Source organism: Aulonocara sp. 'chitande type north' Nkhata Bay, linkage group LG23 (genome assembly GCF_057382095.1).
Source record: "Aulonocara sp. 'chitande type north' Nkhata Bay isolate Kocher_YH1m ecotype deep benthic linkage group LG23, A_spYH_male_GT1.1, whole genome shotgun sequence".
Taxonomy (NCBI): domain Eukaryota; kingdom Metazoa; phylum Chordata; class Actinopteri; order Cichliformes; family Cichlidae; genus Aulonocara; species Aulonocara sp. 'chitande type north' Nkhata Bay.
Window position 1 is genome coordinate 21,312,385 of NC_141365.1, and position 18,756 is coordinate 21,331,140.

Below are 18,756 nucleotides of genomic sequence, written 5' to 3' on the forward strand. Positions count from 1 at the left end.
AGTGACTGCACCCAATGGCTCCATACACACGACACAGACATGCACCTCACTTTTGCTGCTTAAAATGAACAGAAAAGTCAGGCCGAAACAAATCGTTCCCAAATTAAAAGTACAAGTCGTATTGACAAAATTCTTTCACCGTGAGCGACAGCAGCTTCTAGTCTACCGAATTCTCAGTTTTCATGCCTGTGGAGTTTATTATATGGACGTGGTGACAGTGGAAAGACACCATGCTCTTCTGATTTTCAAACGAACCTTCTGAGCCATTTTAACATTAGAGTCTATGGAAGAGTTGGAAGGAGGAGGCTGTGCATTGGTGACATTTATGAAAGAACCGTAACACCTAGTACAATAGTAAACACATTGGATGAAAGAGGACAGCCATGGCTACGTTTTGAGGGTAAAATCATACCTGTAGAGCAAACGCTGTGGACACAGCAGCAGTTTTAAAAAAGATTTTAAGATTAATTTTTTTGCTCCTCTCACTCTAGCAGTTGAGCTGCCTCACTCTAGCCCCAACATTCCGTCCCATACACACCCATTATAAACTCTGAAACGGGTGAAAAAACATCATGAAACTTAAACTGGAACTGAAGAAAAAGTATAATAGATATTGAAAAGATAAATACAAGTTGAATAGTTGAATGTCTTGTCTTCGTTTTAAAGTTTGAATGGTGGCTCTATGTGAACGTATGTTGAAGTAGTAAGAGTTTAAAAATGAGTAAGTTGAATGAGAATTTGAAGGGTCTCCCCATTGAAATACATGGGAAATTTTTGTTGAATAAAGTTGAATAAAATTAAAAATATAAATGTTAAAAATGAGAAAAATAGAAGCAATGTTGTCCAAAAGAATAGGAATCTAACGATGTTTGAATGGTTTTTCTAAGTTGAACGGTTTTGAAGGAGTAGGCTTTCAAAAAACGTACGGAAAAATAATAAAATATAATAATAATAAAGATTAGAAGAACAATACTGTGAATGCTTTTCAAGCATTCACACTAACTAGAAAGTGCATTTTCTGAAGAAACTGCAGTGTGAATGCTTGAATCTGAATGTATGCACTGAAATGAATTAATTGCTGAATGTTAAGTTAAAAATCTGAATGAGCTGGAAAATACAGAATTTTTAACCTGCAAATAAAAGTGCAGAACCTTTGAAAGCTGATGTTCACACAGAAGAAGTTGGAAAAAGCTAAGCATGTTTAAAATGTAAATAATAAAAAGATGAGTAATGACAAAAGAAAATTTAGAGTCAGAAAACCTCTGAATGAATATTAAAAGTTCATATTCTTCTAATTGAAATGAACTTAAAAGATGAACAAACATTCTGCAGAAAATACAAACTTTAATATACAGCATGATGTTTTTCATCATAGTATTACATACATCAATTTGTTTTGTATGTCATAGAAAATAACGTAAAAATCTTAAGTCATATTTTACAGCTTCTTTCTGAAAAGGACTGGTAGAATAAAGAAAAATAACTAAATTAAATAACTAAATAAAAAATAATGAGCAACATATGAAATACATGAAAATTCAACTTTTAAAACCACAATCCTGAACCTTTAAATTGTGTTGGTTTCTTAGAACATGGCTGAACAGCTGTTTCTATCGGTCTACTTAATCTTCTGATCTGTCTACACATCTTTTTATTACTCATTCTTTTTTATGTTTTAATGTAAACAGAGTCCACACAGTGGTAAAAGAGAACTGTATAGAGATTTGTGAGTAAACTCAAATGAAAGCCTAAGGTGGTGACACAGTTTAACACATGCAAATAATCAAATAAACACATTAGTCCTTTTTGTGAACATGGATAAATAAGTATCAATACAGCATTGTTCAGCCATGCCACTAAATGCTTTTTTACACATTGTTTTAACCTGGGCTCAGACACAAAGTCCCAAATTTAGTTAGTCCCTGACTTTGAGTTGTGGTTATGACTAATTATTATACACAAGGCTTTATCTATCTAAACTCTAAGGACACAAATATGAAAAAACCTATACTTACCAGCTGATACCCCACACTACACACTAGGTGTGCCATGTGACCTGAAACTTTGGTACAAAATCATCATAATCATTCTGTTAACACTGTTTTTTAACACTGTTTGTGTTGCTGTTCAGCAGTTTAAAATGTTTTAGATTGGATTACATGGAATGAATTTGAATTTTCTTGGGGGTTTTTGTATGTGTTTCGTTCTCAGCAGATTTTTTCTTCCATACTGTTGAATTCCAGTTACCACATTTCTGGTCATATGACATCCCAAGTGCCCACTTAAAAAAATCCCCACAGTTAATTCAACATTAAAACAAAATAAAAAAATGTTAAATAAATAAAGGTTTGCTCTGTGATGAAATATTAAATAAGCATACATTGTACAGAGCACTAACAATGAAAACAATCCTTTAGCCTGTTGATCAGAGAGAGGCAGTCATTATGTCCATTTAAAACCTGTAATCACAGAGCACAATGTTTCTGTGAAACTATGAAGTCCCATATGATCCTCATCATGTCCAGTGACTTCAGAGTGGATCCTCCCTGTCATCCGGCCAGTGTTTGATGTGTGGCAAGCAGCACAGAAGCAGGATAGCTGAGGACTTTAAAAGAAGAGCAGAAAACGGGAACATATGTAGTTGTAAATGTAAATATCAGTGATACTTGTCTTGTCAAAGGGAATAAAATAATGAAAATGTTAACTTACACACTCATTTAGGGAGGATCTTGACACTGCACAGAGGAGGCACAGTCAGTCTGACAATGATGGTGATCTCCAGGGATGTTTTCCTGCAGCAACATTCCTGCCAACTGGCCGTATGATCCAGAGTAGTTGGTTTGTAATGAACAGAAAGGTGTATATGTTAGGTAGTGTGCACTCAGAGCTGGTCCTAAGAAACAAACACATCCTGTAATAAACTGAATACCTGTAGTAGTGCTGCTGCAAATATGAAGCCCTTCTATCATGAGTGGTTTCAAAGAAGGTGTTTTGGAGGCTCGGTCACAGAAACTGTGCAGTCTGTTCAGTCCTGAGTGTCTCAGCTCTGATGGGGATGGATCACAGAGGGAAACACCTGAGTACAGACATTACAATACACTCTAACACTCCTAAGGTCAAGTGAAAACACAATTTAAACACTTTACAAAGAATGAATACATGTTTTCATGGAAATTATGTCATTAACCCTTTTTGTTGTGAGTAAATCTCACCGACTGCTTGTGGGACAAGCTAGAAGGAGGACTTATCACAGAATGTCTCCTGTGCTCCAGATGTGAAGTCTCACGCTCTGATCGTACGGCGATGAAGATGGTGATGATGAAGCCTCTCTGATCTGTGGCATTACAGTTTCTAGCTGCTATGTGCTTCACACTGTTGGATCTTACATGTGAAGCTTGGAGAAGACACAGGAGGACTGTGTCTCTCTTAAAAAAGAAAAAGAAAAAAGGAAACCTAACACCCCCCCCCCCTCAGCTCCCACCGTAACCCCCCCCCCCCCCCCCCCCCCACTCAACTCCCCAACCTCACACCATCCAATGTCTATACAAATGTAGGGTATCAGCTGGTAACAGAAAGCAAGTGTTACATATGTACTACTTATGTAACACTGCTGAAACATTTCTGGCCAGAAATGTGCAGTTATCAACCCAGACCCACCCTAATAAATGCACTGGCCGAAACATGATAAAAGCTCATAAAAATTTATGTTTCATCGAAAGATTTGTCCAAAAATATAATCGTATACTTTTGAAAAAGTTTAAAGTTTATAACAAACCAAAATAATAACATTTTTGTAAATAGTATTTCAAAATAGAGGCACACATAAAGTGGCTTAACTGTCATTATTGCTGTAATTAGGTTTGTTTGTTTGTTTGTTTGTTTGTTTGTTTGTTTGTTTTTTTAAAAAGCAACCTTTAGTCATTATTGTTCTCTCAGAAACAATGAAGAAGCTGTTGAACATTTATGTGTTGTGTAGGCAATCCTCTGGTCCACCCTCCCTCCCTCCCAGCCACAGTGAGACTGGGGCAGCCTGGCAGGATGTTGAAGCCTGGCTGCAGAGAGGATATGCCTACACTGTTCGTTTCAAACTGCTATATTTGATTTTTCTGACATTTATAGGTTACTGTTAGTGAATTTTAGATTTTCTGTAATAAATAAAATTGTCATCTTTTACTGATATCATTACTTAATTCATGTAATTGTATTTTATGTAAACAATTCAACCATTATACTGCAATGCAGGGCGTCAACTTTTAAATATCGCTCTACTTTCTTAAGTCATTCAAAAATATAGAAATTACTTACTGTATTCAAAGATCTAGATCATGAATCATCACAGGACAATACACAGTATACTGGGTCATGGTAACTATGGTATGTCTTCATGACTCCAGAATGGAGACATCGATCTGACTGAGAAATGAAAATTAGGTCAAGCAGTGTGTTCTTCTCTGTGGTAGGGGCAGTGATGACCTGTGCGTATCCCCTAGACTCAAACAGCTCCAGGATTGGTTTGTTTGCACTGGATAAAACATTCTCATTAAAATCACCACAAACTATGATGGGATGACAGTCCATGATCTCCAATGAGTCTAATAGGCTTACCAGGTTTTTCAGGAATGGCCTCAGAGTGTAGTCTGGAGGTCTGTATACAACTGCAATCAGAGCACTGACTGGTGCTTCAACCTTTAAAGCCAGAAATTCAAGGTCAGTTACATTATGGATGTACTGTTTTTCATGCACTTGAATGTCACTTTTCACATAAACAGCAACTCCACCACCACTTCTGTTTGCCATCTGGGGAAAGTTTGTGTAGGACAGGTGTCTGTTGCGTTTGAACAAATTGTAATTTTCCAAGTGGAGACTCTCTGCGACAAAAGAGCCCCGCAGGTGTGTTTCTGTTAGGCACAAAACATCTGCTAGACACAATTCATGGTGACTTTTGATGTCATTAATGTGAGCTGGCAGTCCCTCTGTATTATGATGAACAATGGTGAAAACCTCTGACCTGCTCAGTGTTTGCCTCACGTGTAGAAGAGGCATCATGTCATCAAGGTTGGCTTGTCTCATGTTCTCAAGCGCTGCAGTGATTTCTGGGTTGGTGAATATTTTTTTCTCTTCCATATCAAGAAGATACAGTCCACTGAGAGACGTCACTCTACTGACAGCTACGTAGGCCATGCCGGGCTCAAAAATGCTCTTAAGAGAGACAACAGCTGATGTAGTTGTCATACCCTGTACCTTATGTATTGTACATGCAAAGGCCAGCTTCACTGGGAACTGTCTTCGTACCACTCCTTTCTGCTTCAGATTCTCCTCTGCTCTCTCAATGTACACCATGTCGTCTGCTGGTGTGCGGTTATTCTTTCCAGATGTCTCATTATCCATTTTAAGTCCAAGCTTGATGATGTGTTGGTCGTTTTCAGAGTGAACTACTCTAAGTAGTATTCCAAAAGCTCCATTAACCAAACCATTTTGTATGTCAATGTTTCTGGTGAGCATGACACGAGCTCCTTCTGCAACTTTCAGTGTGTCTGGTAACTCGTTTTTACCTCCTTTCAATGGTCTGTCTTGAAGTGCCATTCTGCCAGTTCTAGGATCTTTTCTATAATCATCTGCATGGATGTCAATGATATGAGTGTGGAGCAGAGCCAGTGTTGCAGAGTTGTGTGCATCCACTTCTTTATTAGTTGCAAAAATGTGCAACGCATCAGTTGGACAAAGGGCTGGTTCAGTTATGGCCTGTGACAACAAATTTCTATCTGCTTCGCAAAGCTCATCCAACTTTCCTTTCACACGAATTCTGTTCAGCATCTCTGCAAAGACAACATCATCTTTCTGACGCATAATCTCAGTCAGAGTGATCATCTGAAAATGCTCCCGCCACAGGTCGATCTCAGACGGGTCGTGCACACAGAGAGGTTTAGACTGTCGCACTGGGGGTAGCTGATAGAAGTCTCCGACAGCAATGACTGACATGCCTCCAAAGGGTCTCCGAGTCCCTTTGATCTGTTTGAGTCTTGCATCTACATATGCAAACAGATGTCTTGACACCATAGACACTTCGTCAATGACGATTATTTCAGCATTCAAAAGTTCTGATCTGACTTCATCCAGCTGATTGCCAAGTCCCTGAATGGGAGGTTTTAAGCTTCTAGGCAGCTTGAGAAGAGAATGCAGTGTTGTTCCAGAAATGTTAAAAGCTGCAGTCCCAGTGAAAGCAGTTAACAGGACAGTGGGTTTTGATATGTCAACGTCGTCTGCATATCTGGGCACTTTGCTCAGTATCTTAGATGCTTCTGAGTAGATGCATTTGATAAGATGTGATTTTCCTGTTCCAGCACCACCATTAATATAAAAGAAAAACTGCTCTGGATTTAGAGCACAGACTCTTTTAATGCACCAGTCTCTAACTGCATAAAATATGCAGGCTTGCTTCTTGTTCAGATTCTGAAACATCTGACGTAACAATGTGGGATCAATAGCAGGGGGTTCCCTGATGGCTCTGACTTCTGTTGAAGCATCAGCCTGACGGCTGTAGTCGGGCACATCTTCCTGTTCATTTTCATTGTCTCGCTCTCTTTCTTGTTCAACAAGTGGCAACCTTACGAGATCTGATTCAGGTGCCAGATTACACCATTCGTCAGTCACACCTCTGTTCTGCTCATATTCCTCAACAGCGCTCTCGATCTCCTCACTGTTTTTCTCATATTTTTCTCTGTTTCTTTTGACAATGTGTTGCACGTACTCAAGATGGTCAGTACCTGGTAGCTGTACACAGCCAGCACCATAGAAAGCCTGATAGGTTGGCAACGATGGTGTTTTCAGTTCGTGGTCTGAACGATGAGGAAGGTACAGTTTAAGCAGTCTTCCGTAATATTGCTCTGGATGTTTTTCTTGTGAGCAGCGGTGAAATCTGATGATAGCAGGCTTATTGTTTTTGCGCCTTTGCACAAACCCCATCTCATTGAGAAGGGGCAAAACATCTTTACCTTTTTTCTGTTGGCCATAGACAATCCTGCAAGTAGCAGCAAAGTCTGCCATGCACATCTCCTCATACTCTGGTGTTTCAGGTCTGGCTTTGTATTTGTCATTCAAAGATGTCATCCAAACATTGGAAGACTCAGGTGTTGTGTTGTCCAGAACTGACAGGGGACGACTCATTTTCACAGGATTATCATCAGTTGGAATGAATATTACAGCACGTGAGCATTGCTTCATGTGAAGACCACATGCACGAGCAACACACTCCTGTGCACTGATCTCTCGCTTCTTTGAATATGCCTGCATGACGGCTCTCATTTCATCGCACTCATTTACACTGTCCTTATGGGAGTTCTCAATGACAGTTTTCAGGTACTCAGATAGCCCGCCCTCTTTTTTTGATATATATTTCATTAAATAATTTGCAGCACCAAAAGCATCTAAAACAAAGCTTATGTCGATATTACTGTTCCAGGCTTCAAGCAGATGTGGATTATAGCCGTTTATCCAAGAGTCTTTTGGATCACGCTTTAGTATGATCGTACTCCTCATGTTCATTTTATTCAGGTATCTCTCATATTCTGCATGTGTCAACTTGCATCTTTCCAAGAGCTGCTCTAAACTCATGGAAGCAGTTTCAGGTTCATTCAGCAGCTGGTTCAGTGGTCTGAGCTTGTTCTTTGCCGTTTCTACTTCCAGTGCATCATCCTCACTGGGTCTTGTGATCATTGTCTCATTGCAGGGTGGTTTGGGAAAACCAAAACGGCACCCGGAGCTTAAACTCCTAAAGCACGTCTTTGTGTGGTTCTTACTGTGTTTTTGCACTTCTGTTACTTTTTTGTACAGTTCAGGTTGTTTATGTGGATCAGGCAGCTGAGCTGTGATGTATTTGTTTATAAAATCAAGAACAGTTTGCTCATCATCCTCCTCAAACACAGGAGCACCTTCTACCCACAGGAGGCAGTGTATGTGTGGGCTTCCTCTGTGCTGAAACTCAACTCTGTAAAAGTAGTCAATGACTTTGCCAAGTGGCTCTGCGGGAGATAAGAGTAAATCTCTGAATAATGCTTCAACTCTCTTGTCAAACATGCGCATTGTTGTGACAGGATTGCTTCTCAGGATGTCACACTTTGCTGACCAGTCGAGTCCTTCAAAATTCACTTGTTCACCTTGCTGCCTTGTTATTGCCTCGATCACTTCAGGCCAGCGCATTTCAGCAGCTGAAAATGTGCAAAAGAACGTGGGAGTTCCCAACTGTCTGATCATGGCAAAAAGATCTCTTGTTGTTTTCTCCCAATAGGCTGGGGTTCCTCTCAGAGGCTGCATGAATCTCACTGCATCTTTATTTCGCACCAGTTTCTCCACCTCATGTTTATCTTGTAACATGCCTGAGGTTATTTTTCTACCATCTCTGGTCAGAGGCTTTGCCTTCCTTAACTGTACTGTCATGCTGGATGTAGCCAAGTGTATTTCAGTCACAAACTGTGCAAAGAATAAATAGTTTGTGTCTTTGGCAAAACGATCATCAATGCAGAAAAGTCTTGATTTGAAATACCCACTGGGGGATACTTTGATCAGCCTTCTTTCATCAAGTGTGTTTTGGCCTGTAGGAAACTGCACAGGGAAGGCCATGGCCTCCAGTTTAGGTGTTTTGAAAAAACTTATTGGATTGTTTCTCTCTGCAGGAGCAACAGAGTAGATTCCTTCACTGAAACATAATATCTCCTCAGCCACATCAGGGGGCTGCAAACAGGACTCGAGTGCAAAACCACCATTAGTCAGTCCATCTGCTTGCTCTGAATCATCTCTCATCTGTTCATGCGATTGTTCACCATCACAGGGTAACATGTCAATGTCCTGTTCATTTATATTTTGTGCTTCACTCAGTGCATTTTTCTCACAGCTGTCAATTTCCATTAAATCAGCCTCATCATAATCGTCCTCATTCATGTTTTCATCATCATCATCCTCATCATCTTCATCAGGAAGAGTTGGATCACACAGCTCAGCATCATCTCTGATGCTCACATCCTTATACTGTGGATGAATCTGCTTGAGTTTATGCAGTGCTTGCACAAGTTTAGACCAGCTTACAGTCTGAAACAGCTGATGACCTTTGTAAGACAAGCGTCTCTTCAATTTTACTCTCATGACCTGAGAATTAATTCTCAATCGAGGTAGTGTTTCAACAGTTTCCTGTACCTCTGATGGGACACAGACCACATTTCCTCTAATTGCTCTTTGTCTGCCTTTGGGAAGAGGAATGATCTTGGCAAATGGTATGCACTTGGCTATGAGATGTCTCTCCAGTATGTTGAGATCAGAAAGTTCAGCTGGAATATCAGCAAGATCCAACTTATTGGCAACAGCAAGTGCTGGCATGGATCCATTTTTAAGATGATCGTGGCAGGTGTGACATATCCACTCTCTCTTTCTCTCATCAGGCACTTTGCACTGCTCATTTCTGCAGTTTTCATCACAAACATGAACAAACTTTCCTGTCAAACATGTTGCAACTACATGTGGGTTTTTGACATACTTTGACCTTGTGCAGGGTCGCACTTGGTTTGGAAATGAAGCCTTGAAGCATACAGTACATGGGTATGATGGTCCAGCTTTGATTTGTGATTTGAACACAGATATGGCCTCGTTGATCACACTGTTGTCACTCTCTTGGGTTTGTCTGTTCACCCATCTGTATTTCCTTTTTATTTTCATTGCACATCTCATGTTGTGCATAATCCTGAATGCAAGATTACTTTGATACCTGTCTCGCATTAGTTGTTTCATTAGTTGTCTGTGTCTTACTCTGAATGCATTGTCACGTGCATAACGCTGAGTCACTCGAGATCTCTGTCTCTCTCTGAATTCAGGGTTTTCTTGATACCTTTCAGTTATATAGTTTTTTTGTTTTTGTCTAAATTCAGCATTGTCACAGTAGCGTCTTTTAATATATTGTTGTTGTTTCTTTCTGAATTCATCGTTCTCACAGTAGCGTCTTTTAATATATTGTTGTTGTTTCTTTCTAACTGTAGCATTCTCAGAAAAACGTTTTTTAACATATTGTTTTTGTTTCTTTCTGAATTCATCATTTTCACAGTAACGTCTTCTAATATATTGCTGTTGTTTCTGTCTGAATTCATCATTTTCACAGTAACGTCTTCTAATATATTGCTGTTGTTTCTGTCTGAATTCATCATTTTCACAGTAACGTCTTCTAATATATTGCTGTTGTTTCTGTCTGAATTCATCATTTTCACAGTAACGTCTTTTCATATACTGTTGTTGTTTTTGTCTAACTTCAGGATTGTTTTTATATGTCTCGCTTGTGCAAGATTTTTTCTTTTCTTTGTAATCTTTATTTGAAGCATACTTTTGTTGTTCTTTCCTTTTTTGGTTTTCTTTTCTCTGATTTCTGGGTTTCTCTGATGCCATTAATCTTCTTTTCATTTTTTGCCTTTGTTGTTTATTAACTTTTTTCAGTTTTTGTAAAACTATATCAGAAAGGTCACAGGCAGCAACATTTGTTATGGCAGCATTTGATTGACATGAAAAAGCATCACTTGATGGAAGGAAACTTAATTCACTGCATAGTTCTTCAGTTGGTATATTAGGAGGTTCATTCTGATCTTCATATGATGTGAACTGAGTCATGTGGACTTCTTTTTGTTTCACCAGTGGCGTACAAATGGACATTTGACAAAAGATATTTTCAGTCGGATCAGTGGTTGTGTTTCTCCTTGGAGTAGAGGGGTTTGCTTCATCAACAGTTGTATCAGAGTGAGTAGGTGCCACAGCAGTGGCAGCTGTTGGTCTGCAGACTGTGTCTGTGATAGTATCACTCAGGTTGACTGTGCTCATACTGTAGAACTGCACAGGCTTCAGTTCATAGTTACAAGAGGGTGATATCTCCATCATTTCATAAGAATCTTGGAGCCTCTTAATCATGTCACTGAGGAGTGTGAATTTCAGCATCACAGCTGTACCACGATTACGTGACTGTAGTAGTAGAGGAAGACCAATGGGTGTTCTGGGGTGTGGGTCAAAGAAACCATATATGCCTGATGTGGATCTGAACACTGCGATACACAATCCACTCATAATCAGTAAGGCATACTGCACATCTGACAACAGGCAGCTCAGTCCTGCTTCTAAGCTCAGAAAGGTATCTACTGCCTCCTCTGGAGGTTCTTCAAATGTCCCATACCGGGAAGGCTGTGTCATGTCGACATCATACATAGACCTGCGAGCATCAACTTTGTCTGGCAGCTCATCGGTTGCCAAATGAATATTTTTAGGAAATCTTTTCTTGGCCTCTTTGTACATCACATCACCTTTATCCAAGACCAGATTTAGGTCAGCTGTAGTCATGTTTTCATTCTCATGAAGGAAAGCAAGAAATGTGAGTGAGTTACATGTGCACTGCTTGTTTCTGGAGTCTCCATATTTAGGATGAGCCTGGCTGCGAGATGCACAGACATGTATAACAGAGGGCTGGTTTTCAAGGTTCAGTCTTTCTGCATGAGATGGTCCTGCCACATCACTGTGACAGCCTCTTTTCAAAAAATCAGCATAACCCACCTGTGGGTCACATGACACCTCATGTTGTTCATTAAATTCATGCTGCAGTCCACTCTTTACAGCATCAGCATAAGATACCTGTTGTACATGTGCAGGAACATGTTGACCTGCCTGTTTGACACTGTCAGAATTGGTCTTTGTAGACACACTGTCTTCTGCAGAGCTCTGAGGAAAATCAAACTCAGCTTGTTCACATGTTGGTACACTGTGAAACTCATGAAACTTTTTCCAGCGTTGTTTTGCAGCTTGTGACTTTTTCTGCTTCCTTGGCATTTTCACACACCTGCAAGTGTTTCTTAGTCTTTAGAAAAATTGTTCACAAGATAAGAGTGGCACACACCAGGAGATGTTGTCTTTGTTTTTATATTTCAGTTTTTATTTGTCTTAAACAGTTGTCTTTCGTTTGACAGTTTGTTCTTCAGTTGAGAGAATATTATGCACTCTCTTTATTGGCTTGGCACAACTTAGCAGCAAGCCAAGAGTGAAAAACAGGTAGAGAGAAAATTTAGAAGAGAGAACAGGCAGAGCAGGAGAGACACGGCTGGGAAATCACAATCAAACCGTGAATTAGTTTTCTTTGTTTGTTCAGTTTGTTCTCAGGTAGAGGCAATATATGCACTCTTTATTGCTTTAATGGCTTGGCGTTTTTCAGCAGCAAGCCAAGAGTGAAAAACAGGTAGAGAGAAAATTTAGCAGTGAGAACAGACAGAGCAGGAGAGACACGGCTTTAAATCAAACCGCAGATTTTTCTTTGTTTGTTCAGTTTGTTCATAGGTTGAGGCAAAATATGCACTCTTTATTGCTTTGTTGGCTTGGCGTTTTTCAGCAGCAAGCCAAGAGTGAAAAACAGGTAGAGAGAAAATTTAGCAGAGAGAACAGACAGAGCAGGAGAGACACGGCTTTAAATCAAACCGCAAAAGGATTGTTGGTTTGGCAAAATTTCTCACAAACCACAGAGTGAAATACAGATGGAAAGAAGGCAGAGACAACAGGTGGAGCAGGACAGAGGATAGAGGGGTTGGGGGGTTGGGATGTGAGAGAGAAGACTGGAGATCTGGTCCTTGTTCTTCTTCTGCACACTGTGAACAAAAAACAAGAAACAAATTATTTTATTAAAATTATATCACATGGTAATTGTATGAACTAATTGTGACTACTGAAAAAGGACAAAACAAATATTCAAGCTAAACTGTTGTCGGCTGCCATGTGCAAAAAGTTGCATAATTGGGCACTTTTTAAAAGAATAAATATTTAATTAAATTCAGCAATAATATTTTTAAATACAAATATGATTGAGTGAATCATTAATTAATCACATGTAGTGTGACTACAAAAATGTACGAAAAAAATATTTTAGCCCAATTGTTAAGCTGCACTTATGTGTATTTATTATAAAATTGTGTTTAAAAGGTCTAGCACAAAGTTTGAACCCATCACTTTACATCTTATATTAGTCAGATTATTTTATTATTTTGGTCTACTTCTCTTACAGTATGTGCACACCTACCAGGCAAAGCACAGTGTCAGTCAGGTTCCTGAAAGTGTAACACGAGAAATAATACATTAGTTGTCTGTACAGTGTTATCAGACTAACAGAAATACAAAGCCCACACGACATGATACACTGAACTTATAGTCAGCAGGGTAATTATAGAGTAATATAGCACACCAACTGATACAGCAGCCATTTTACAATTCAAACTAATTAACTGAAGTATTGCCACTTATATAAGGCTACTGTTAGACTGTTACTAGCCTTAGCATTGCTGCTAGCGCTAGCATTCCGGCTAGCATTAGCACTTCAGTTAGTGTTAGCAATGCAGCTAGCGTTAGCATTGCAGCTAGCGTTAGCATTGCAGCTAGCGTTAGCAATGCTACTAGCGCTAGCACTCTTACTGTTAAAACTGAGCCACAATGGCAATAATAAAGCTCATTTCTTACTTTTGTCTCACTGACCGGCAAGAAATATCACAGGAATATTATTTTTGTCAGTTAACAAGTGCTAAGGCTAGTGTTAGCACTATAGCTAGCGTTAGCATTGTTGCTAGCATTAGCATTGTTGCTAGCATTAGCATCGAAGCTAGCGTTAGCACTGCTGCTAACAGCAAAACATCATAAACGTATATAAATGATAGCGAAGGTTATTCTTTTTTCTTTCTTCTTTGAATTCTTTTTAACTCTGTTGGACTTGATATGTGAGTTTAAATGTCAAACATGTATTTTTTCCATCATAAAAATAAAACACTGCAGTACTGAGTGTACTGTACTTACCACAGCAGAGAGCGAAGCGGAATGACGACAGTTGGTCCAGTGATAGGTTAAAAACAGATGAGGCGTTCAGGTGGTGCTTGGAAATTTGACCATCAGTTTGAACAGCAATAATGAGCATATACATGTCTGTGTGTTGGTCTCTGTGTGTGACAGACATAGAGAGATAGAGGGAAAAAATACACTATACTAGTGTACAAATTGGTACTTTTTGCCCAAGTATAAGCGAATGAGTGACATACAGAAAAACAGGGCAACTGGCATTAAATGAGCAAATAAAAAGTATTAAATCTTGAACTGTTTTGTGGGTTTTATTTTAAGACTACTTTGAGTGTATTCGTGGGGAGATAAACTATACAGACTATAAACAGAAACATTAAATGAGATTAGATTAGTTAAACGTTAGTTAAAAGGTGGGGAAATTAACTACAGACCAATAGATGCTGAGAGCTTTAATTATCCAGTCAGAAAGGATGATTTTGAAGTCATCAACTGACTCCAACTGCCCAGATCTGAAAAACCTTTGTGCCAATCACAATGCTCTACTTACTTTTGTCTCACATATACTAACTAGTGACAAACTATTAATCTGTGGCAAAACCCTGTCAAATCTGTCTTATTGTACTATTGAAAAAGTTAATCTTACTACAATCTAACATTTTTAGGTTTAACCTTGGCAGAGTGAGAGAGAGCTCGTTAAGCAGGCAGGTGTGAGCCTGGTTGCTATAGTAACTGCACCCAATGGCTCCATACACACGACACAGACATGCGCCTCACTTTTGCTGCTTAAAATGAACAGAAAAGTCAGGCCGAAACAAATTCTTCCCAAATGAAAAGTACATGTCGTGTTGACAAAATTCTTTCACCGTGAGCGACAGCAATGTCTAGTCTACCAAATTCTCAGTTTTCATGCCTGTGGAGTTTATTATATGGGCGTGGTGACAGTGGAAAGACACCATGCTCTTCTGATTTTCAAACGAACCTTCTGAGACATTTTAACATTAGAGTCTATGGAAGAGTTGGAGGGAGGAGGCTGTGCATTGGTGACATTTATGAAAGAACCATAACACCTAGTACAATAGTAAACACATTGGATGAAAGAGGACAGCCATGGCTACGTTTTGAGGGTAAAATCATACCTGTAGAGCAAACGCTGTGGACACAGCAGCAGTTTTAAAAAAGATTTTAAGATTAATTTTTTTGCTCCTCTCACTCTAGCAGTTGAGCTGTCTCACTCTAGCCCCAACATTCCGTCCCATACACACCCATTATAAACTCTGAAACGGGTGAAAAAACATCATGAAACTTAAACTGGAACTGAAGAAAAAGTATAATAGATATTGAAAAGATAAATACAAGTTGAATAGTTGAATGTCTTGTCTTCGTTTTAAAGTTTGAATGGTGGCTCTATGTCAATGTATGTGGAAGTAGTAAGAGTTTAAAAATGAGTAAGTTGAATGAGGATTTGAAGGGTCTCCCCATTGAAATACATTATAAATTTTTGTTGAATAAAGTTGAATAAAATTAAAAATATAAATGTTAAAAATGAGAAAATTAGAAGCAGTCATGTCCAAAATAATAGGAATCTAACGATGTTTGAATGGTTTTTCTAAGTTGAACGGTTTTGAAGGAGTAGGCTTTCAAAAAACGTACGGAATAGATAATAATAATAAAATAGAACTAGAAAGTGCATTTTCTGAAGAAACTGCAGTGTGAATGCTTGAATCTGAATGTATGCACTGAAATGAATTAATTACTGAATTTTGAGTTAAAAATATTGAATGAGATAAAAAAAAAAAACCCGAATTTAACCTGAAAACAAAAGTGCTGAACTGCTAAAAGCTGAAGGTTACACAGAAGAAGAAGTTGGAAAAAAGCTGAAAATGTTTTAATTGTAAATTAGAAAAACCTAAGAAATGAGAAAAGAACATTTAGAGTCAGAAAACATCTGAAAGAATATTAAAAGGTCATATTCTTTGAATCACTGAATGAAGAAAATGTGATCCCTCCACTTGGACCCACACAGTTTAAAAAGTTTACATCTCTGAGCTTTGAAAGACAAGATGTTGGAAAGAGAACAATAATGGCGACAATTTGAGGGTAAAATGATGGCTGTAACACTGTGGACACAGCAGCAGTTGAAAGAGAAGTGCTTAAGATGAATCTTGGTACAGTGGCAGGCAGAGCTCGTTAAGCAGGCAGGTGTGAGCCTGGTTGCTATAGTGACCGCACCCAATGGCTCCATACACACGTACACAGACATGCGCCTCACTTTTGCTGCTTAAAATGAACAGAAAAGTCAGGCCGAAACAAATCATTCCCAAATGAAAAGTAAAAGTCGTATTGACAAAATTCTTTCACCGTGAGTGACAGCAATGTCTAGTCTACTGAATTCTCAGTTTTCATGTCTGTGGAGTTTATTATATGGACGTGGTGACAGTGGAAAGACACCATGCTCTTCTGATTTTCAAACGAACCTTCTGAGCCATTTTAACATTAGAGTCTATGGAAGAGTTGGAAGGAGGAGGCTGTGCATTGGTGACATTTATGAAAGAACCGTAACACCTAGGACAATAGTAAACACATTGGATGAAAGAGGACAGCCATGGCTACGTTTTGAGGGTAAAATCATACCTGTAGAGCAAACGCTGCGGACACAGCAGCAGTTTTAAAAAATATTTTAAGATTAATTTTTTTGCTCCTCTCACTCTAGCAGTTGAGCTGCCTCACTCTAGCCCCAACATTCCGTCCCATACACACCCATTATAAACTCTGAAACGGCTGAAAAAACATCATGAAACTTAAACTGGAACTGAAGAAAAAGTATAATAGATATTGAAAAGATAAATACAAGTTGAATAGTTGAATGTCTTGTCTTCGTTTTAAAGTTTGAATGGTGGCTCTATGTCAATGTATGTGGAAGTAGTAAGAGTTTAAAAATGAGTAAATTGAATGAGAATTTGAAGGGTCTCCCCATTGAAATACATGGGAAATTTTTGTTGAATAAAGTTGAATAAAATTAAAAATATAAATGTTAAAAATGAGAAAAATAGAAGCAGTCATGTCCAAAATAATAGGAATCTAACGATGTTTGAATGGTTTTTCTAAGTTGAACGGTTTTGAAGGAGTAGGCTTTCAAAAAACGTACGGAAAAAGAAAATATAATAATAAAGATTAGAAGAACAATACTGTGAATGCTTTTCAAGCATTCACACTAATAATAATAAAGATTAGAAGAACAATACTGTGAATGCTTTTCAAGCATTCACACTAACTAGAAAGTGCATTTTCTGAAGAAACTGCAGTGTGAATGCTTGAATCTGAATGTATGCACTGAAATGAATTAATTGCTGAATTTTAAGTTAAAAATGTTGAATGAGATGAAAAATACAGAAATTTGTATCCGGAAAAAAAAAGTGCTGAACTGCTAAAAGCTGAAAACCACACAGAAGAAGTTGGAAAATAGCTGAAAATGTTTTAAATGTAAATGAGAAAAATCTAAGAAATGAGAAAAGTAATTTAGACTAAAAACAAAAAAGAAAACATCTGAAGGAATATTAAAAGGTCATATTCTTTGAATCACTGAATGACTCAAATGTTATCCCTCCACTTTGATCCACACAGTTTAAAAAGTTTAAATGCCTGAGCTTTGAAAGACACGGTGTTGGAAAGAGAACAATAATGGCGACAATTTGAGGGTAAAATGATGGCTGTAACACTGTGGACACAGCAGCAGTTGAAAGAGAAGTGCTTAAGATGAATCTTGGCACAGTGGCAGGCAGAGCTCGTTAAGCAGGCAGGTGTGAGCCTGGTTGCTATAGTGACTGCACCCAATGGCTCCATACACACGTACACAGACATGCACCTCACTTTTGCTGCTTAAAATGAACAGAAAAGTCAGGCCCAAACAAATTCTTCCCAAATGAAAAGTACATGTCGTATTGACAAAATTCTTTCACCGTGAGCGACAGCCATGTCTAGTCTACCTAATTCTCAGTTTTCATGCCTGTGGAGTTTATTATATGGACGTGGTGACAGTGTAAAGACACCATGCTCTTCTGATTTTCAAACGAACCTTCTGAGCCATTTTAACATTAGAGTCTATGGAAGAGTTGGAGGGAGGAGGCTGTGCATTGGTGACATTTATGAAAGAACCATAACACCTAGTACAATAGTAAACACATTGGATGAAAGAGGACAGCCATGGCTACGTTTTGAGGGTAAAATCATACCTGTAGAGCAAACGCTGCGGACACAGCAGCAGTTTTAAAAAAGATTTTAAGATTATTTTTTTTGCTCCTCTCACTCTAGCAGTTGAGCTGCCTCACTCTAGCCCCAACATTCCGTCCCATACACACCCATTATAAACTCTGAAACGGGTGAAAAAACATCATGAAACTTAAACTGGAACTGAAGAAAAAGTATAATAGATATTGAAAAGATAAATACAAGTTCAATAGTTGAATGTCTTGTCTTCGTTTTAAAGTTTGAATGGTGGCTCTATGTGAACGTATGTTGAAGTAGTAAGAGTTTAAAAATTAGTAAGTTGAATGAGAATTTGAAGGGTCTCCCCATTGAAATACATGGGAAATTTTTGTTGAATAAAGTTGAATAAAATTAAAAATATAAATGTTAAAAATGAGAAAAATACAAGCAATCATGTCCAAAATAATAGGAATCTAACGATGTTTGAATGGTTTTTCTAAGTTGAACGGTTTTGAAGGAGTAGGCTTTCAAAAAACGTACGGAATAGATAAAATATAATAACTAGAAAGTGCATTTTCTGAAGAAACTGCAGTGTGAATGCTTGAATCTGAATGTATGCACTGAAATGAATTAATTGCTGAATTTTGAGTTAAAAATATTGAATGAGATAAAAAACAAAAAACAAAAAAAAAAACGAATTTAACCTGAAAACAAAGG

At 38.3% G+C, this 18,756-nt stretch overlaps 2 protein-coding genes across 4 annotated transcripts in view; one reads left to right on the plus strand and one right to left on the minus strand.

Annotated features, from left to right (window-relative positions):
- Positions 1-18,756, plus strand: part of LOC147301670 (uncharacterized) — a 97,376-nt gene that overhangs the window by 20,784 nt on the left and 57,836 nt on the right. The gene's annotated exons all lie outside the window — the stretch shown is intronic.
- LOC147301671 (uncharacterized) lies at positions 1,134-14,369 on the minus strand. Of its 3 annotated transcripts, XM_086284156.1 has the most exons (6): positions 13,837-14,369; positions 13,073-13,100; positions 4,606-12,644; positions 2,930-3,046; positions 2,710-2,813; positions 1,134-2,605 (listed from the first exon to the last, which is right to left on the minus strand). In XM_086284156.1, exons 3-4 carry the CDS (start codon positions 11,836-11,838, stop codon positions 3,041-3,043), a joined length of 7,239 nt encoding a protein of 2,412 aa, XP_086140282.1. In that variant the 5' UTR covers positions 11,839-12,644; positions 13,073-13,100; positions 13,837-14,369; the 3' UTR covers positions 1,134-2,605; positions 2,710-2,813; positions 2,930-3,040. The 3 variants fall into 3 exon arrangements, with proteins under 3 accessions (XP_086140282.1, XP_086140280.1, XP_086140281.1); XM_086284155.1 differs by lacking the exons at positions 1,134-2,605; positions 2,710-2,813; positions 2,930-3,046 and adding an exon at positions 4,355-4,522; XM_086284154.1 differs by lacking the exons at positions 1,134-2,605; positions 2,710-2,813; positions 2,930-3,046 and having other exon boundaries at positions 3,522-12,644.

What these genes read in the sequence shown, in the direction of transcription:
- LOC147301671 (XM_086284154.1), bottom strand. Translation starts at nt 11,838, where the DNA reads ATGCCAAGGAAGCAGAAAAAGTCACAAGCTGCAAAACAACGCTGGAAA.